Genomic DNA, 20,454 nt, shown 5'->3' with positions numbered 1-20,454 from the left:
TTAAAGAGAAAAATGTTTAATTTCAAAATCTTTGGTCCATCGTTTATTTCCTGCAGAAGTTATATTGCGTGGACGAGACGATCCAGTCCAGTACTGCGGTGACTCTCATGTTGATGCCCGGACTGTTTGATGCACAGAAACGACCGTAACTCACGATGCCCAGGTTGAAGAACAATCCGGTACTAGGGTCTGTATAGAGCAGAGGGCCACCGGAGTCGTCCTAAAGCAAAGAAAAGCAATTGATTTTTTGATAATACTAGCGACCCGCCCTCGCTTCGCTTCGGAAACTGTAATTTATTATTGATTTCTCCACTATTTAATGGATGTTATTATACATGTAAACCTTCCTCTTCAATCACACTATCTATTAAAAAAAACCGCAACTAAATCCGTTGCGTAGATTTAAAGATTTAAGCAGACATAGGGATATAGGGACAGAGATAGCGACTTTGTTTTATACTATGTAGTGATTTCAATTTTGCTTTCGTGACTGAACCAACTAAAACTATATTTACAATTAGCATTGGGTTGGCCGAGAATTTATTGGTTTGTGGATTAGTTCGTGTATTATTAATTATTTAATTCTTTATATCGGCGTAAACATACAACGATAAAAATCCACTCGAATAACAAACAATACATATTTAGTTATGCATGCTCATTAAAATTACACAAAACGCTTCGTTAAAACACCGACACATCAAATTAGATTTATTTAAGAGTAACTATAGTAGAATTATTTTGTCGCTGCAGTTTGGGTCATAAAACATAGCCCGACTAGGGCGGTGAGCATGTTGCGCGGGCGCAACGCCTTTATCGATAAAAACAAATGAGTCATCGAAGGCAGGTACACGGCGGCGCGGCGGGGTGGTATACGAAGGGTGGTGAGAAATTGTTATGTTATGAGTCATTTGTAGTCACCTGCAAGTTATAGTACATTATGTCGAAGAGAATGTGTTTTTATGTATTCGTTCTCTGAATTTCTTTAGTGACACAATGGCTACTCCTTTATTTTGTATCAAAACGGCAGAATTTATTCAAAATAATATTTTCACGTGTTGTTATCAACAATGTGTTAAAAATTTTCACTGAAATAAGAATAAATCCCGAAAAGTTACAGTGTTAATTTCTGCCGTTCTCGTTAACTTGCTGCGGCGATATGTGATGTAAATGTTCGATTAGTGATTTTTTCTTTTATATCACTAACCCAGAAAATGACAAAACTAAATACACTATCGATAACGCTTATCGACAACAATAATGCGCTTCACTATGCCCGTCCACAAGGCTCGTGAGTGGAAGAGAGAGGGATATACTCGCTTCACCGCTCCGATTTTTTATGACCCAAACTGCAGCGACAAAATAATTCTAGTATAGTGCCGGTTATGATGTAATTAATAAGCTACATTCTTGGGCCCGCGGTCTGCTCCCAACATCTGCAGACTCTATCGTCAAATCCTGCATACCTCGCGTGCCCCCTTAGGCCAGGGGACCTCGTAGGAGGTTCGGCCCCCAGTCCGAATAAAAAAGAGCATTAGGGTTTCTGTATCATAATAAGCTTAATGTATCTGCAAATTTTCAAGTCAATATTTCGTTACATACATAAATATGCAGAAACTTAGAGACTTTGGCTAATAAAAAGATTAATAAGTCAGAATACAAACTTGACACGCGTCCTTCCCAGGAGTGAATGTGCACATCTGTCTGTCCGTTAGTGTCGACTCGTAACTCCTACAGGTGCTCTGGCTGATGATGTCCAGGTCTACCTTACGGAGAACATTAGACGTTGGGCCTCCCGGGAATAACGTTCCCCAACCTACGGGCAATCATTCTCCAATACATACCAGAAATATAAAAAAAATAGTACCAGTCCAATTCGAACTAGGATTAAATTGCTATACCAGATATAAGTATACTCCTCGTTTTACCTATTAGGCCATGGATAGTTCAATATATTAGCTACTACTAGTTATTACTATAAGGGGTTAAGTATCGTGAGTTCAAGCTAGGCTACTATGATGAATCGACGAGTAAATTAACCATTAACCCACAGACACAGCCCACTGAGTTTCTCGCCGGATCTTCTGAGTGGGTCGCGTTTTTTCGGTCTTAGCACTGCTCTCGCTAGGGCCAGTGTTAGCACCACTGCGGTTTGAGCCTCGTGAGCTTACCTACACGTTAGGGCGAAGCTGATATAGCCTCTCAAGGCTACTAGAATATGTAGAAAAAAATAATAAAAAAGGATAGAAAATGTCACGCTATTAGATCCGGTAGTATAGATACGGCGAAGCACTTATTAGGACTGCTGTTAACAAGCCCTGAGGCTAATGACAGATAAGTAGGCATACAAAAAAGTAAGGCATATAATAAGCCCACACAGATAAGTACCACCACCTGCCTCAAATCAGTGATGCGTTATTGTTTGTAGGATGGGACAGCCGATATGTAATTAAAGCTTCGACTTTTTTTTGTTATTGCATAGATGGGTGGACGAGCTTACAGCACACCTGGTGTTAAGTAGTTATCAGAGTCCATTGACATCTAAATGCCGCCACCCACCTTGAGATAGTTCTAAGGTCTCAGTATAGTTACAACAGCTGCCCCGCCCTTCAAATCGATACGCATTACTAATTCACGGCAGAAATAGGCAGGGTGGTGGTAGCTGACTGATAAGAGTTCCTACCACCAGTAATTACGCAAATTATAATTTTGCGGGTTTGATTTTTATTACACGATGTTATTCCTTCACCGTGGAAGTCAATCGTGAACATTTGTTAAGTACACGTTTCATTCGAAAAATCGGTACCCGCCTGCGGGACTCGGACACCGTTGCATCGTTAAATACGAATGCACCGGACGTTTTATCCTTTAGGCCAAGACGACTTTAAAAAAAATTTAATATATCAGAGTGGGAATCACGTTGCGAGGTCTAATCACAAGGTAGACCGTGATCTCGTCCACACTTGGTCACTATAAAAGGTTGTTTGAAATAGGTATTATTTTCCGTGCAATAAATTTTGGTTTGTTCGACTACTTACCAAGAATGGTAACTTTTAAACCAGTGAAATTGGTATTGACGAACTTGAACGGTAGACAAGCCGGTCCCACTATATCGCTGAACGTTATTTCCTTTGCTGTTTCCACTATGGCCACGTCGTAGTCATAATTGGAACTGTCAAAACACATAATATCGCAGTTATCACTGGAATGAAACAGGAGTGACATCGCGAGGAGTACTGCTCCCGTCTCTCAGCCGAGGGTCTCAAGTACCAGCTATGAGGACGAGTGCTCTAAGGAATTGTACAAGATGATCTGTCCATCTTCTTTTCCCGCCGCCGAATCAGAGCTCATCCATACTATCTGGAACTACTGCGTTTAACGACATTACGTTTCCAAAGATCATTAAATAAAAAATATAAAAATATTTACTAACAATCACGCCACGTTAACTGGTCCCGTACTATATAAGTAAGTAAAGAACTTGTGTTACAGGTACCAGATAACGGAAATAAATGTAATATTTTTATTATACACATACATATATTTAATATACATCCATAACCCTGGAAAAGACATTTATATTTATCTTACAAATATCTTCCCTTGGCGGGATTCGAAACCGCGACCCCCTTGTGTAGTGACCATGTCACTTACCACAACACCAGACGGCCGTTTCTCGCCAATTACCGTCCATTTGGAATGAACTCCCCTCCACGGTGTTATGCGAGTGCTATGACATGTCCTTCTTCAAACGAGACTTGTGGTGAGTACTCAACGATAGATAACGAGTTGGCTCTGTCCTTGAAATTGCTGAAATTTAGCGACGGTAACCAATCATCACCAGGTGGTCCGTATGCTCATCTGGTTATAAAAGCGACGATAAAAGAATGGCGCGTAAATTCTACATTCAACTAACCAGAACCAATTGGTTGAGCTAATAGAAAAAGAAAACTTGCATCGATGAAATAATTTAGGACTTGTTTGGATGTATACTCACGCAGTAAATAATGGATGTATAATAAACCTTTGTACTACGTAACCCTGAGCTGCCGATTCTGTGCCTAAAAACAAGATAGATTGGGTATTATAGGATCATTAGAAGATGAATGGAATAAATAAAACAAAAAATAACTATAACAATACAGACAAACACATTAAAAACAACAGAACAAATCAAAGTAGGGTATGTTTTTGGTAATCATATTTTATTAATATGTTACCGTATTTTTATTTATTATGAACGATAGATAAGGCATAAAGGAAAGTATGCAAGCAAGTGAAAATATGTAAATATCGCGATTTGAACGAGATACTTAAATTAAGGAGGTTTTGGTCATGCGACTCGCCAAGAGAAAATACTCAAGATGAATGATAAATTTCAAATGGTAGTTCGTGTTTTAGGCGCCCGTTGAATCTTGCTTCAATTAACAGAATATAGAAAGTTGATGTTAAAAATAAAGAAGTGAAGTTATCAAAACACATACCGATGGAAACATCGTGTTCTCCAACTATAACTCCTATGTTATCCGTTCTTTGGTTGGCAATACAATGGGCTGCGGTCAGTACATGCCTATTAGAGATCAAAGCACCTCCGCATTTAATTTGCCTGATGCTGATATCAACTAAGCCGACCATCATTCGGAATTCATTGATTTTCGCCTCTTCACCCCCCACAATGCGGGTCTAAAATTAGTGATTAATAAGTGATTAATTACCTACTTTCCTTTGCTTAATTTCATGCTACTTTTCAAACAAGAACGCATAGCTTCTCCTTGGCAGAAATACTGAGCCATATGTGTACAACATGTCCAACCAGTAAAAGAAAAGATCCCAAGGGACCAGATGTCGGGCCACTGTTTGCCCAACCCCTAATTAAACTAAGACTAGTAGAACGTTATAATGTCTATGAATTGCAACAAACATTCTACTACCGAACCGATAATACAACACCCCTGGCTTAGTTAACAAGAAAATGTAAGTCCTAAAAATTGGCCAACGCAAGTGGTTCTAATATGTATTCAGGTAATGAAAGGGACACGAATGAGGTAATGAAAGGGACTAATCTATACTTCTATACTTCTATACTAATATTATAAAGAGGAAAGAATTGTTTGTTTGTTTGTATTCAATAGGCTCCGAAACTACAGAACCGATTTGAAAAATTATCTCACTGTTTGGAAGCTACACTATCCCCGAGTGACATAGGCTATATTATTTTTAAAAAAAATTAGGGATCCGTACTAAAACTCCTATAATGTAACCAAAGGTATAAAAAAATTACCTAAAATATTCCTTACATCGCGTGCACTGTGAAATTTATTGATGATAGAATAAAATAATACACCCCAGTATGATTTTGTAGAAAACATTATTATTTATAAAAAGTGTCGGGACAGCATATGTCTGACTATTATAGTTATGCCACAATAAGTGTTCTTTTATTTTAAAAATAAGACAACGTCAAATATCGTTTACATGGAAGCTCTGACTCAATAAGCTCACTAGCTTTTGTTTTGGATGTATGACCTTTTTACGAAAATTAGGAAGATAATAATATAAAATAAAATAAAAATAGATAATAAACAAATATTATTTAAATGAAAATAAAAGTTCATTAAAATGATAATATTCAAACTATCTTTACAATTTTCAATTTTTAGAAACCTGACGCAAATATGAGGGTTATATTATATTATTATATTATATTATTATATTATATAGGGGTGTATTATAATTTTTATTTTGAAATGTTTGTTAAAGACCCGAGCGAAGCCGGAGCGGGCCGCTAGTATATTATACTTTACGTTACTAGATTATATTATAATTTAGTTTGTAATGCGTACCTGCTTCCTTTCCCCGCATCTGCAAGGTGCTGGACTAGGAACTGATGCCACCGGGTATACGCGACACCTGAAGTATCCGCCTGTACTTAAGCTTGAAGCTATCAACCCTGAAATTAATACGAAATTATTGTATTACGCTTTTTTTTATTTATTGCTTAGATGGGTGGACGAGCTCACAGCCCACCTGGTGTTAAGTGGTTACTGGAGCCCATAGACATCTACAACGTAAATGCGCCACCCGCCTTGAGATATATTTTCTTAAGTCTCAAGTATAGTTACAACGGCTGCCCCACCCTTCAAACCGAAACGCATTACTGCTTCACGGAAGAAATAGGCGGGGTGGTGGTACCTACCCGTGCGGACTCACAAGAAGTCCTACCACCAGTAATAATATGTATTATCGTATTCATAATGAATTATTGCAGTCCAAGCTGACACATCATCGGCCGCACATTAAGTCTGTCCAAAATTAAATGCTAAGATTGAATCAAGATCTTTACAGAAAAGCCTGAGGGAATTGGTCACCATCGTTCGTCGACCTCAGCGATGGCAGGGGTATACCCGTATTAAGAATGGATGGCTGTATAGACTAATGTCTATAGACTAATGTCCACAGACAACCATCCATCCATTGTCTAAAGACATTAGTCTATAGACTTTTTTTTTCTTACCTAAGCTGATAGCCTTGGGAGGCTATATTAGCGTCGCCTTAACTAGTAGGTGAACTCACGGGGCTCAAACCTGATGACGTTGCTAACACGAACCCTAACAAGAGCCGTGCTTCGCAGAATCTACCACCGGATCGGAAACGCGACCCACTGAGAAGATCCGGCGAGAAACTCAGTGGGCTGTGTCTGAGAGTCTATAGACAACCATCCATTCTTAATATCCTGCCATCGCTGAGGTCGTTTCTCAGAAGAATGTTGTAGTCTCAATGAATTATGGTTTACTTGTTAAATAAACTAACTCCTAACCCAAACTAAGTCTTTGGCCAACAGAAGTTGCAGATAAGGTTCCTCTCCCGCAGTAGACTTCAGCGCCATTCAATTGGGGGTCACCCGTCCTTGAGAGCAATAGTCGATCTGTGCAAGAAGAACTCTGAAATGAAATGTATCACGTTATGTACGAATTGTATTATATTATACTTTAAAGGCAGTTTTGTGTATGTGGCACATGCATGTGGTTTTTTTTTCTTTCCACAGGAGAAAATCGCCGGATCCCCACCCGCACAGCAGGTGGGGTATGTGGGAGTCGAACCTCACTAAAAACTCCTGCCGCTCACAGCCGGCGCCCTACCCCGGACCGGGCGGGAACCCAGTCGGAGCTATTGAGACGGCGGGACAGGGTTTACGCAGAGCACATTACATCCATCACGCCGTCCCCCAGACGCCGGACCGGCGGCCGCCAGCAACATGACCGCCGGTCCACATGCATGCGGTAGTCAGTTCTGGATATTTTGAAGTGGTTGTCATGATCACGAAGTGTTCAAACAAATCTTCTCGTAAACGTATATCGTCAAGGTAAGTCATTTAATTCCAGTAGCAATACTTAAGAACGAATTACGAAGAAAGTAGACAGATAACTCCAAAAGAAGTGATAGCTCTATCTGCTCCTAGCATTGTCTTCTCTGATAGTGCGTTCAATGGCTCAGAATATCGGAAACTCAAAAAAATCTATTAGAACAATTTTATTAATAATATAATTATTAATATTAATTAGTCTTTTCATTTTGTTTGATATTGCTGTTTTTTCTTCGTTCTGATCGTGTCGAAAACGTGAATAATATCACTTGAATTTGTTACGTAGTTTTTTTTAAAGAATATATAACTGGTGGTAGGACCTCTTGTGAGTCCGCGCGGGTAGGTACCACCGCCCTGCCTATTTCTGCCGTGAAGCAGTAATGCGTTTCGGTTTGAAGGGAGGGGCAGCCGTTGTAACTATACTTGAGACGTTAGAACTTATATCTCAAGGTGGGTGGCGCATTTGCGTTGTAGATGTCTATGGGCTCCAGTAACCACTTAACACCAGGTGGGCTGTGAGGTCGTCCACCCATCTAAGCAACAAAAGAAAAAGAAAAAAAATCTTTAAACTAGAGAAAAAAATGTGAGGAGAGTGTGAGTTAAGGCATAATATAATAACAGGTAAATGATGTCGGTTCAAAACGCCAAAGCGTACGAGAAATTTCCCAACTACACCAATCATTTTCGTTGCGGTTTCCAAATTCGACGTTTGCAAGTTGTGATGACGTTAACTGCTATGTATACATACACAACAAAAAATACTGTCAATCAATAAAGTTTGTTTTGATTGCCGCATTGACTTTGTTGTGCAATGTCATAGGTTGCTCCCATTTTCTCTTCGTGTAATTTGAATAAATCAAATAAAACCGCTATCTAGCGATTCATGCATCTACAACACGGCCATTAGGATTCAAAGAATTACATTCAAGGACCTTGGAATGGTCGTATCGACCGTCAAAACAGTCCTGCAAGTTATAATTATCAACGAAAGTACAGAAACAAATGTGCATTATATTTCTAGTATTATTTATGTATTAATTAATACGCATTTCATACATTCGCCTTTAATATTTTAAATTCGAAAATTAATGAATATTAAATATCTTACAAGACAACGTTTTGTTTCTCACCTGTAGCCCTTTCTGTTGAGCTAGTATTTGTTGATCACTATGGGGCTGAATCATTAAAACGTTTGAATTATTTACGTCAACTCACGCTATTTCAATTAAAAATATAAATATTACTTAAATTGGCACACGAGCTTATGGGCTACATATTATTCAATGGTTACAGCAGCCGATAGATATGGACACATATCGTCTTCTCGCATTAAAACTGTATAATCTCAAAACTTACTAAGTTTACAGGAGGTTTAAAATGTGATATTTTTAATATTAATCGTCTTTGCAAGTTTTTTTTTTTTTTTAACAAGTTACATTATCTGTCTTTTAAAGTAAGATGAAATTATGTATTAATTTTGTTAATAACAGTTAAAAAATAAGAATTTTTTTGAAAATTGTACTTTTAATGCGAAAAGACGATATTATGATGCGAATGCCGCCGCCCAATTTGAGACATGAATGAGGTCTAGGTTTCGGTTTTATAGTACAACGGCTGTCCCGCACCTAAAACCGAAACCTGGTTCTACTTCGCGGCAAATATAGGCCTGGTAATAATATTTACTCGGACGGGCTCTCAATACACCCTACCACGAGTCATTGCGCTTATTACAATTTTGGGTTTGATTTTTATTACACAATAGTGTCCTTCACCGTGGAAGGCACTCGGGAACAATTGTTATGTTTACGTATTTCATTTGAAAAATTTGTATCTGCCGCCTCGTTACCGGGCGTCTTATCCTTTAGGACACTTCATAAGCAGATTTCATAGTTTCTTACTCACTTTTTTCGAAAAATGCTTCGGCAATCGTCACTTATGTACATATATCGGTAACGCAGTGGGTCGCGTTTCCGATCCGGTGGTAGATTCTGCGAAGCACTGCTCTTGCTAGGGCCAGTGTTAGCAACACTCCGGTTTGAGCCCCGTGAGCTCAACTACATGTTAGGGCGAAGCTGAAATAGCCTCTTAAGGCTATCAGCATAGGTAGGCAAAAAATGTACATAATTTACTTAATAACCTTAACCCTTTATTGGTTTAGTTTGAAACAAAAAATGAATTGCAGCAGAGATCATTTCTAGTAAATTATATTTCTTGCTTCTTAACTGACACGTGACGCAATCTCAGAAATAATAAGTGTTTTAAAAAAGAAACCTGATATTCACTAACTTACTTGGGGTATGGATATTATGGGGCAATCTATTTGACAATTGTATCCAACGGGACATATCGTTATCCATCTACATTGAATACCGGGACTGTAGCTGCCAGGGTAGCCCGGACTGCTTATATCCACCGTAGTTCCGACGGCAATCTGAAAGCATATTATGTTTGTGAGGGTTCTTACCTGAAAAAGCCATGAGGAACCGCGCCGATACGAACACCCTTCGCATCGAAGACATACTATTTTATTTTTATTGTGTTATATCTTCTATCTTCTATATATATAAAAATGAATTGCTGTTCGTTAGTCTGGCTAAAACTCGAGAGCGGCTGGCCCGATTTGGCTAATTTTGGTCTAGAATTATTTGTGGAAGTCCAGAGAAGGTTTAAAAGGTAAATAAATATGAATATAACATAAATAAATATGAATATAAAAATTTTGTTTTTCCTTTGATGTATCCCCCGTCGGACGGATTCCTAAGTTTATTTTATACAAAAGTTTAGGTCTTTTATTTATCGATTGAGGCACTACGAAGTCTGCCGGGGCAGCTAGTATAATAATATATACCTAAATTTAGTCTCGCTAAAACTCGAGAACGGCTGGACCGATTTGGCTAATTTTGGTCTTAAATTATTTGTGGAAGTCCAGAGAAGGTTTAAATGGTAAATCTATATATATAAAAATGAATTGATATTCGTTAGTCTCGCTAAAACTCGAGAAAGGCTGGACCGATTTGGCTAATTTTGAGGCACTACGAAGTTATTAAATAATTATTGGGTAAATTGATTTGGCATATAGTTTTTGAATGGCCTGACTGTCTGTAGATTCATGAAACTATGGATCTCTCACTCTAACAGAGCGGATTGAGTGTTAGCAACGATTAGATATTTGTTCCCAGGATGATGCTCAATAATCGGACGTAAGAGTTACAGCGAGAGCAAGAGTTGTTGCGGATAATTCCCACTCCCGTACCACGAGAGTAAACTATGTTCCAGGATTTTAAATCGATCACTTCAAACCGAAAACCTTGCGCTCGATAGGAATTAAAGATATTCTTACTACAAAGAGACTATGAGAATGCAGCAGTTATAGTCAGTGGTGTCCTGGGTCAATATTAACATAATTGCATGTACGAAAACATAAGTTCTGATTAATATGGGGTATTACTCCCATCTCTGGGCCAAGACTCCGAAGTGCAGATACTTTTATTTCATTTCCCCCAGGAGAGTTTTGTTCAGATCATCAATAATGCGAATCCAAATCACAAACAGTCGAAAAAGTTTCGGTCTACGTTGAAACTTTGGTTTTCTGTGCCTTTTGTACAGTGCATTCCATGGGAAAAGCTCTGAGGAATCATGCCCAATGAACCCGTCATTTTACTATAACTAACACATTACTCGATGTGTTCTACAAAAGTGGTTTCAAAAGTGTAATAGTCGGCTGCTTGTCTGTGTTCCGAACAAGCTGATTGATATATATATACATACAAGTGACTCGCCCTCGCTTCGCTTCGGAAACATTAAATTTTATTATTGATAGTTGATGTTACCCGCGGTTATTGTCGTACCGCGGGTGACGCCGCGGGGCGAAGCTAGTCTAAAAAAAGTAGCCTAAATTACTCCTTATATCATCAGCTACCTGTCAGGGAAAGCCTCGTCAAAATCGGTCCAGCCGTTCCAGAAATTAGCCGGAACAAACAGACAGACAGACAAAAATTGTAAAAAATGTTATTTTGGTGTATGTACCGTATATATGTATACCGCATGTAGTAAAAAGCGGTTATTTCAATATTACAAACGGACACTCCAATTTTATTTACATGTATAGATGAAGGAACATGACCGTAACAACTACATGAGCCTCTATTTGTAGCTCGTTGACATGTAAGCTAATTAAAAAGCTATCTTTTGTTTGCCAAAACTAATTTAAATAACACTTATTTAGATGGAGGATCGTGATAAGATACGCAAGATAACAAATAAAAAATAATCAATTGCTTAATTCATTATCATTTAAAGATTTTATCTTGTTTTTCTATAATTCTGTACAATCCCTTGTTTGGAACTTTAAAGAAAATGATCGACTTCGATTGTCTGAGGCTTTCACGGATAGCTAATTGAAATTCATTCTACCATAACTGGGGTAATAAGGGTTATAGATTTACAATTCAAATGTGTTTTTGTTGTGATTGTTATGTGGTGACCCTAAAACTCATTTGGTGGTATAGGGTCACCGTCGTTAAGAGATCTCAGCGATTCCGAGGCCATGAAAATTTTTTATTTATATATTTATTTATGTACACACAGAAAAAAGATATAGTACAGAGTAATAGGAAAATTATGTACAAAGGCACTGCTTATTTCTTTAAGAAATCTATTCCAGCAGACCTGCGTGAGGATAATGAGAATAATAATAAAAAGTGATAAGTGTGTGTAGAACAAATAACACATAACTAAAATAACAAATACAACATGAGAATTATAGTAATGCACATACACATACCAAATATTGTTAATTAAACTTGAGTACAAAATATTATAAGTAACACAGTAACACTCGTATATGAGTCGTCTATTATCAAAGGTGGCAATCTGTGCATTTGGACAAAAAAAATTTATTGATATGTCAATACAGATTGATTTGATTATAATCGTCTCCTTCAAAGAATACGGTTCAAAACCTGCATTAAATAAAGGTTAATAGTTAACCTGTTATTTATCTAAGATGCCGTTCCGAAGAGTTTTGTGACTGCCGATGGAATACAAAGTCAATAATTCGTTTTTCTGATTTACCAATCATTGTCCAAAAGTCAGATTGCCGCCTTTGATAATAGTCGACTCATATACGAAGAGTATATAAGAGTATAGAAAAGTTGTCACATATCGCTACTATCTTGAAGCGTAGTTTGCAGGACTTGCATTGAAGCCACCGCGAAACATAGATGTGGGAATTTCATATATAAAGACCAGTTTACTTAGTAAAACGGGTCTCTTGAAATGGTTATTCAAGGTATCTTGGTTGAATCATAGATATTTCTTAGATCACCATGGAACATATAGTAGGTACATAACGCAGAGAGAACCACAGTAAACCTTAACCATAGTGGCCTTTAGTAAACTTGGAGGCGCTAAGGGATCCACAAAATCAGGATCTTATCTTAAATTTCTTTCTGTATAGTTGTCATTTCTAAGCTAAATTTTCTGTTACGTTGCTTTTCTCCATGCTACAAAATAAATGCTTACATTTTGCGCAAAGTCGCATCCCGGGCTCTGTGATAACACACCGTTCAAGGCCAGTACAACCAATACGAGTTGAAGGCACATTTCTGAAACACAAATTAACATTTAATGACAGGGGATGTTAGCGTGCTGCTGATGTGGATGGTGGTGATAGGAGGTCCAAGGAAGAATCAGTTGTCTTACTGGTCCAACAGCCCGACGGCAATAAGCAAGTTTCGCAATCGCCAGATTGTACTATGACTTCCAGACGAACTCTTGCAATGGCCAACGTTCACGACGAACTCGCCGAAAGCGATGAAGAGCTCGACATGCAGCCTAGCCCATAGACACAGCCCACTGAGTTTCTCGCCGGATCTTCTCAGTGGGTTACCATTCCAATCTGGTAGTAGATTGAAACTAGCTTTACTGGTGGTAGGACCTCTTGTGAGTCCGCACGGGTAGGTACCAACACCCCACCTATTTCTGCCGTGAAGCAGCAATGCGTTTCGGTTTGAAGGGTGGGGCAGCCTTTGTATAGTTACAACTGAGACCTTAGAAGTTATATCTCAAGGTGGGTGGCGCATATACGTTGTAGATGTCTATGGGTCCAGTAACCAGGTTTATGTTGCAACTTATACTATATATAATAACAATACCAAATATTTCTCTACATTTTTATTAAATTACTCTATGCTTTTATGATCGCCGCCGAAATGTTTATATTGTTTTTTTTTATCTGTTATTAAATCTATAATTATTTATACAAATAATTTATTAAGGATTACGTTTGTTCGATTAAATATAATCACTTCGATTAATTATATGTAGATATTTCGGCGTCAAGTGAAGGTTCGAGAACTGTTTCTCAAAGAGTTAGCAGAGTCATCTAATTGATAATATTTGTTTATATATGTGTTTATATGTATATAGTTATGATATGTATATGTATATCTATATATTTATGTATATGTATTTATTTAAGTACGAGTATTTGAATCTATAAATATTATGTATGTTATATATACACATATGTTTAAGCAATATCACCTTCACACTACGCCTACCAAGCTTCATCTCTGCACTCCCCTAAGGTAAACTGTTAGAGAATGCCTATGGCATTAAGTCCGACATTATACTTTCTAGTGTAAGAAGTTATAAATAAATAAATAAATAAATAAGTTGAAGATCACAGCTAAAATTAAAAATATAATAAAAAGAATTTGAGCTAAAAAGTAATACAATTTTGTATTTCAATTTAAGAAAATTATTCGGTGTACATATTTTTTTGTTTAAGAAGTAAAATGTTTTACCTGAACTTTTCAATCACACTTGTCAACTGAACGAATGTCTTTGTTAGCCATAATTTATTGACATCTTTACATTATATATATATTCAGGAAATTACAGGCTGTTCAAAATTGGTTAATTTCATATTTATTTCAGAAGTAAGTACCTATCTTTTAATTATTAGTCTGTAAGAAAGAACCTTTAGAGCCTCTGATAAAATTTTAAAAAGGACGTAAGCAACATTTTCATTTTCAGCGTCCATCATTATCCTGCCCTTCTCCCAGTCACCTGGGGTCGGCGCAACATGTTTTCTCCTTCCATACTCTTCTATCATATACCATTTCTTCGCTCACTCCCCTCCTACCCATATCGTCTTTCTCACAATCCATCCATCTCTTCTTAGGTCTACCTCTTCCTCTAAATCCTTCCACATTCATAGTTAACACTCTCTTAACAACCTCATTTTCATTTCGTCTCATCACATGTCCATACCATCCCAAGCGTGCACTCCTCAGCTTCTCTGTCACAGGTCCCACTTTCATTTTCAGCGTCCATAAAACATTAATTAGTCGATGTTCCGATTGCATTACAAACCCTACTTATGTTCAAAAAATCATAAAATTTTGGCTTCTAGAATAAATTGGCATCAAATATGGAAAGGCCGTAAATGTGTGATCTGAATTTTTTACTATAAATGAGTCGACTATTATCAAAGCCGGCAATCTGACTTTTGGACAATGATTGGTAAATCAGAAAAACGAATTATTGACTTTGTATTCCATTGGCAGTCACAAAACTCTTCGGAACGACATCTTAGATAAATAACAGGTTAAGTATTAACCTTTATTTAATGCAGGTTTTGAACCGTATTCTTTGAAGGAGACGATTATATTCAAATCAATCTGTATTGACATATCAATAAAAAACTTTTGTCCAAATGCACAGATTGCCACCTTTGATAATAGACGACTCAAATAATCACTTAACTTACTGGGTGGGACGACGATGACTGGGTATAAGTTAAAATTTTCTGAAAATACTGTATGAGATTAATGACACCCCAGATCCGACGCATATTGAAGAACCTATGTTTATGTTCATCAAGAATTATGTGCGGGAACAATTTTCGCCTTTTCGATTTCTTATAACAAGATTGTGTTCAACGTCAGTAGAATATTTCGGTAAACTCATAGACATAAAGAGAAAAAGATGTGGTGTCGTGGGACACCAGGTAGGAACGAAGTTCCTTCGGTTAATGTAGAATCGACACAATTTGCAAGAAAAAAAATCGTGCTCAATTTTATGTAGGTTTTCTTGATTTTTCTCTTAAATTTTGCTGATTCGTTTTTATTTAAGTACAAGAAAGTATTTAGGAAATTCAGTATTTTAGGAAATAATAAATTACGTAAAATAAAAAAAATCGTAATTCAAATTATCAATTAAAATAACAAAATGTGTCTCTTTATTTTTGTTTGACAACATAAAATTACATAGAAATAGAAATAATTACAAAATAGAGAGACAAGGGATGAGAGACCGAAAAAAAAGAAGGAGAAAGAGAAAGGTATTATACACTACTCGCTTGTGTATACGACTGTCGCGCCTGCGCACGTCTCATTTAACGGTTTTATTCCACGGACTTTTTCTTACGGTTTTACTATCACATTTTTTTCAGTTCGATCGCGCAGCAAAATCCCTATCTCCTCCAAGCCTGCCGTAAGGAAATTCGTTCCAAAAAAAAACTCATCTTTAAAGTTTCAAAATAGGTAATTACAAAAAAAAAAACTTTTGAAATTTTAAGCAGCCTGTGTATTGAATTATTTATTATTCATTATGTGGGCACATCTGTACATACATTGCGAAGACAAACGACAAAACGCCGAGCCGAATAACAATTAACAAATACATAAACTAATTTTCTTGACAACGTTGAATATTTCAAGCAATTTCTGATCGGTTTATAAAATTTTAATGACAATGAATGTTTTCATAAATTCTTTCGATCACTTGAATTTCTTATACGTATATATATATTACGTACTAGGTACGTACATAAACAACACAAAAACTCTATTTACAAAACAATTTCGTAATTTGATAATAACTAGCACCTTTCACAGGATTTTGCAAATACTATTTTAATTAATTTGATTAGTAAAACTCACCTGTAAACTCGCTTATTTTGTCAATCTTAAAATTAACCGAAGTACAATTAACAAGCTTCGATAAGCATGCCCATCGTAAGACACCACGACTCCATACGATCTGTCACCGGTATATAAAAGAAAATCGTGTCCGCTTCAGCCCTTGTTTTGTTTCATACGACAGTAAAGATAACGATTATCACATAGTGTAAATAAATGTTAGTAGTCAAATTTGTGGAATGCGTCGCAACCAAGTTTTTATTTATTTTTATTGCCTAGATGTGTGGACGAGCTCAGAGCCCACCTGGTGTTAAGTGGTTACTGGAGCCCATAGACATCTACAACGCAAATGCGCCACACACCTTGAGACATAAGTTCTAAGGTCTCAGTATAGTTACAACGGCTGCCCCACCCTTCAAACCGAAACGCATTACTGCTTCACGGCAGAAACAGGCGAGGCGGTGGTACCTACCCGTGCGGACTCACAAGAGGTCCTACCTAAATACGCATAATTACGTAAAGTATAATTATGCGTAATTAAAATAAAAATAAAAAATGAAGTCGAGGAGATCCTTTATTCTAATATAATTGATCTAAAACAGTTAGCCTGAACTAAATGTTTACATCAGCGGTCAATTCACCAGCTCATCTGAAATAATAAAAAGCACCTACAATAATACTTTTTTTTTTATTGCCTTTGTAGGCAGACGAGCATACGGCCCACCTGATGGTGAGTGGTTACCGTCGACCATGGACTTCAGCAATGCCAGGGACAGAGCCAAGCCGCTACCTACCGACTAAGTACAACACATTATTAGAACGAACAAAACTATCTTACTGATGTGTTTATACTGTGCGACAGGTATGAAGGCTCCGAATAGATAAGCAAATCACTTCATATTAGGTTCACTGTTTTAATTACTGATAATATTATAGTTTTAATTTATTTTCCCGTTGAATTCACGTCCAAATTCAGATTCGAGTTTTCAATATCATCCTTTAATTTAAAAATCAGTATTTAGGTGACAGTGATGTGATTAACATTTATTAATTAAAAGTTCAGACAGTTGTTCGTAACCACAATAACTATAAAGTGGATAATAACTTAGAAATAGTAATGGACACCTCAATACGTGTGGTGGCATACTAGTCCTGATGCTTTTGAGTTTCAGTAACAACTTCAAATCAGATGAGCCGTAAGCTACGGCTGTAATTGAGAACAACTCAATAAACAAATAAAGAAATAAATATTTTCTAACAATCACGCCAAGTTAACTGGTCCCGTGATAAGTTCGTAAAGAACTTGTGTTACAGGTACCAGATAACGGAAATAAATGTAAGATTTTTTTTTATACACTTACATATATTTATTATACATCCATAACCCTGGAAAAGACATTTATATTTATCATACAAATATCTTCCCTTGGCGGGATTCGAACCCGCGACCCCCTTGTGTAGTGACCATGTCTCTTACCACTACACCAGACGGCCGTTAAAAGTTAGCTTTGATAAATTCAAATTCCGTGAAACGCCAATATAAGCATTAGGTAGAAAATTTCATTACGCTATAAGTAGACAGCTTCTATCAAAAATTCAACTCCTATAACTTTATTGAGACTACAAACTTTTAACTAGGAATAGAATAATGGAAAATTCCATTAATTTTAATATTTATTGTTTCAGCGCACAGATAATAAATCAACAGAGATTCAAATCAGTTTATCGTTGATAAAGAGATTACAGATTAGTTTAAAATTTAATAATTATTCGCCTTATTGGTAAAAAGGATTACGGATCGTAACATCTGCAATAAAGCTTCCAGGTCTGCATCTGAGATGTGATCTATGTCAGTGACTACTAAAAGCATTTTATATTTGGAGATTGGACATGTAACAAGAATTACGTAGGTATTAATTATTTATTTAGTTATCCTTGTAGGTAGTCGAGCATACGGGCCACCAGATGGTGAGTGATTACTGTCGCTTATGGACGTCGCCAATGCCAGGGGCAGAGACAAGCCTCTGCATACCGCTTTTTTTACCTGGTGATGCTGACACCAAGTCAGCGTCACCAGGCTAGTAGGTGAGCTCACGGGGCTCAAACCTGACGTTGTTGCTAACACGAACCCTAGCAAGAGCAGTGCTTCGCAGAATCTACCACCGGATCGGAAACGCGACCCACTGAGAAGATCCGGCGAGAAACTCAGTGGGCTGTGTCTGTGGGTTAATTTACCCGCCGAGCCCTTCGTCGCAAGCGACAGGTTCGACGAGGACGGTGACCGGTGCTTGAAGTACCTAAAAGCACCGTTAGTGGATCGGCAGGATCCGAGATGACGTGTTTTGGGCGACGTCGACAGTTTACCATTTGGTCCGCAGGATCGGCAATGTAATTAAAGGCGGCCACGATGAGAGGGTTCTCGTGTCGTGCCCGCTTTGTCGAAATGGTAAGCCTACCGCTGAGATCCCTTCGCAAGTTCTCGTTTCGTCAGAGATTTCGTGATGAGCGAATGGTTTTATGATTTTTTAAATAATAAGTCGTTACGTAAGAAGTTGCCGTTTTCCAACACTGACAATTTGAAATGTAATTAATGTATGCCTGGCAACAAATGTTAAATTCATTTTAAATGATTTTGAATTTTATTTAAACAACTAGCTAACCCAGCAGACTTCGTAGTGCCTCAATCGATAAATAAAATACTTTTGTATAAAATAAACATAAAACAAACAAAATGAAACCGTCCGACGGGGTACACATCAAAGGAAAAACAAAATTATTATTTTTATTTAATTCCGAGCATTTTCATAACATTATCTACCTTTTAAATCTTCCCTGGACTTCCACAAATAATTCAAGACCAGAATTAGCCAAATCGGTCCAGCCGTTCTCGAGTTCTAGCGAGACTAACGAACAGTAATTCATTTTTATTTAAAGAGATATGGTATTATATTTTCAATTTCAGTAATTTGTTTATTGATTAGTGTTTGGTTTTCACGATATTTGTATGATTTTTCATCAATATAAAATATAACACGATATAAATATGACTGATTAATTATATGGAATACAAGTTCCGTCGCGTTATGCTGTATATACCACACAGTCGGCTCACAACATTAATGATTTATACTGAGTGAACATTACAAATAAACGCAATAGCGACATGGATATTTTAATAAAAAAATTAAACCCCGAAATCGCCTAAAAACCTATACTTTTTCTACAGTTTAGACAACTTCTTGACAGGGAAAAAATTTAACACCATAGATGTGTACAAAATGCCTTTGAATAGTTTTTATTGCTTTGACGGGTGGACGAGCTCACAGCCCACCTGGTGTTAAGTGGTTACTGGAGCCCATAGACATCTACAACGTAAATGCGCCACCCACCTTGAGATATAGGTTCTAAGGTCTCAAGTATAGTTACAACGGCTGCCCCACCCTTCAAACCGAAACGCATTACTGCTTCACGGCAGAAATAGGCAGGGTGGTGGTACCAACCCGTGCGGACTCTCAACAGTTCCTACCACCAGTAATAGTTTTTTGGCTCCCGCACACCTGACTTCTTTGAGAAGGACATTGAAAAATTACCACTGCACTGGCAGAGATGCATCGATACTGTGGGTGCATATTTTGATTTTAAGAAATGATTTTTTTTAAAATAATGACTCTGATTTCTGTATACTAATCGGTAACTTCATAGGTAATTTTTATTTAATAATGAAATTGATTTGTATTTAAATTCGAAAATAATAATTAAAATTTCTTCTATAATTTAGGTAAAGGTCAGCGACCGGACCAATTCATGGTGAAACAGAAGGTCTATGTTGAAATATAAATGTAAGATAATAAATTCAATACGCTAAGTTAAATGAAATACAAACAACGAATAATATAGTTTAAAAACGCTTTATTAACAAACCAAACTATTTGTTTTATTCTGGCCACATTAGGGCATAATAAGAAAATTATTGTATTGTCTTCGATACGTGGTAAGCATGTTAATCGGCCATTTTGAATTTGATGAAAATTTACTTCACAGATTCCGTTACACAAATAGACATCAGAATCAGACAAATAAAAGCAAGTAAAAAATTAAATCAGACATTATTTTAACTGCTGTAGATCTGTTGGCGAGCTCATGGCTCATCTTATAAAAGTG

At 37.1% G+C, this 20,454-nt stretch overlaps 1 protein-coding gene and 1 long non-coding RNA gene across 4 annotated transcripts; one reads left to right on the top strand and one right to left on the bottom strand.

Moving 5' to 3' along the window:
- LOC101744823 (venom serine protease) lies at positions 1-16,434 on the bottom strand. 3 transcript variants are annotated; one of them, NM_001161719.2, is made up of 10 exons: positions 16,315-16,434; positions 12,887-12,969; positions 9,654-9,794; positions 6,818-6,941; positions 5,844-5,950; positions 4,485-4,683; positions 3,998-4,061; positions 3,039-3,172; positions 1,665-1,816; positions 1-220 (listed from the first exon to the last, which is right to left on the bottom strand). In NM_001161719.2, the coding sequence occupies exons 2-10, from the start codon at positions 12,965-12,967 to the stop codon at positions 44-46; spliced, it is 1,179 nt and encodes a 392-aa protein (NP_001155191.2). In that variant the 5' UTR covers positions 12,968-12,969; positions 16,315-16,434; the 3' UTR covers positions 1-43. The 3 variants fall into 3 exon arrangements, with proteins under 3 accessions (NP_001155191.2, NP_001355993.1, XP_037873775.1); NM_001369064.1 differs by lacking the exon at positions 16,315-16,434 and adding an exon at positions 14,173-14,273; XM_038017847.2 differs by lacking the exon at positions 16,315-16,434 and adding an exon at positions 13,067-13,473.
- Positions 16,435-18,010: 1,576 nt separating this feature from the next.
- LOC119630064 (uncharacterized) lies at positions 18,011-20,218 on the top strand. Its single transcript, XR_005245875.2, has 2 exons — positions 18,011-18,199; positions 20,072-20,218. It is a non-coding gene; the product is annotated as an uncharacterized LOC119630064 (long non-coding RNA).
- The last annotated feature ends 236 nt before the right edge of the window (positions 20,219-20,454 follow it).

This window comes from Bombyx mori, chromosome 20 (genome assembly GCF_030269925.1).
Source record: "Bombyx mori chromosome 20, ASM3026992v2".
Taxonomy (NCBI): Eukaryota; Metazoa; Arthropoda; class Insecta; order Lepidoptera; family Bombycidae; genus Bombyx; species Bombyx mori.
The sequence above is the reverse complement of the archived record's forward strand: the minus strand, read 5'-3'. Positions and strand labels throughout refer to the sequence as shown.

Bases quoted from the DNA above. Each gene is read 5' to 3' on its own strand.
- LOC101744823 (NM_001161719.2), bottom strand. From the start codon at position 12,967: ATGTGCCTTCAACTCGTATTGGTTGTACTGGCCTTGAACGGTGTGTTA. The intron at 9,795-12,886 runs GTAAGCATTTAT...ATATGCTTTCAG, and splicing joins GATGCGACTTTGCGCAAAAT to ATTGCCGTCGGAACTACGGT. The intron at 221-1,664 runs GTTTGTATTCTG...TCTTTGCTTTAG, and splicing joins CTGGGAAGGACGCGTGTCAA to GACGACTCCGGTGGCCCTCT.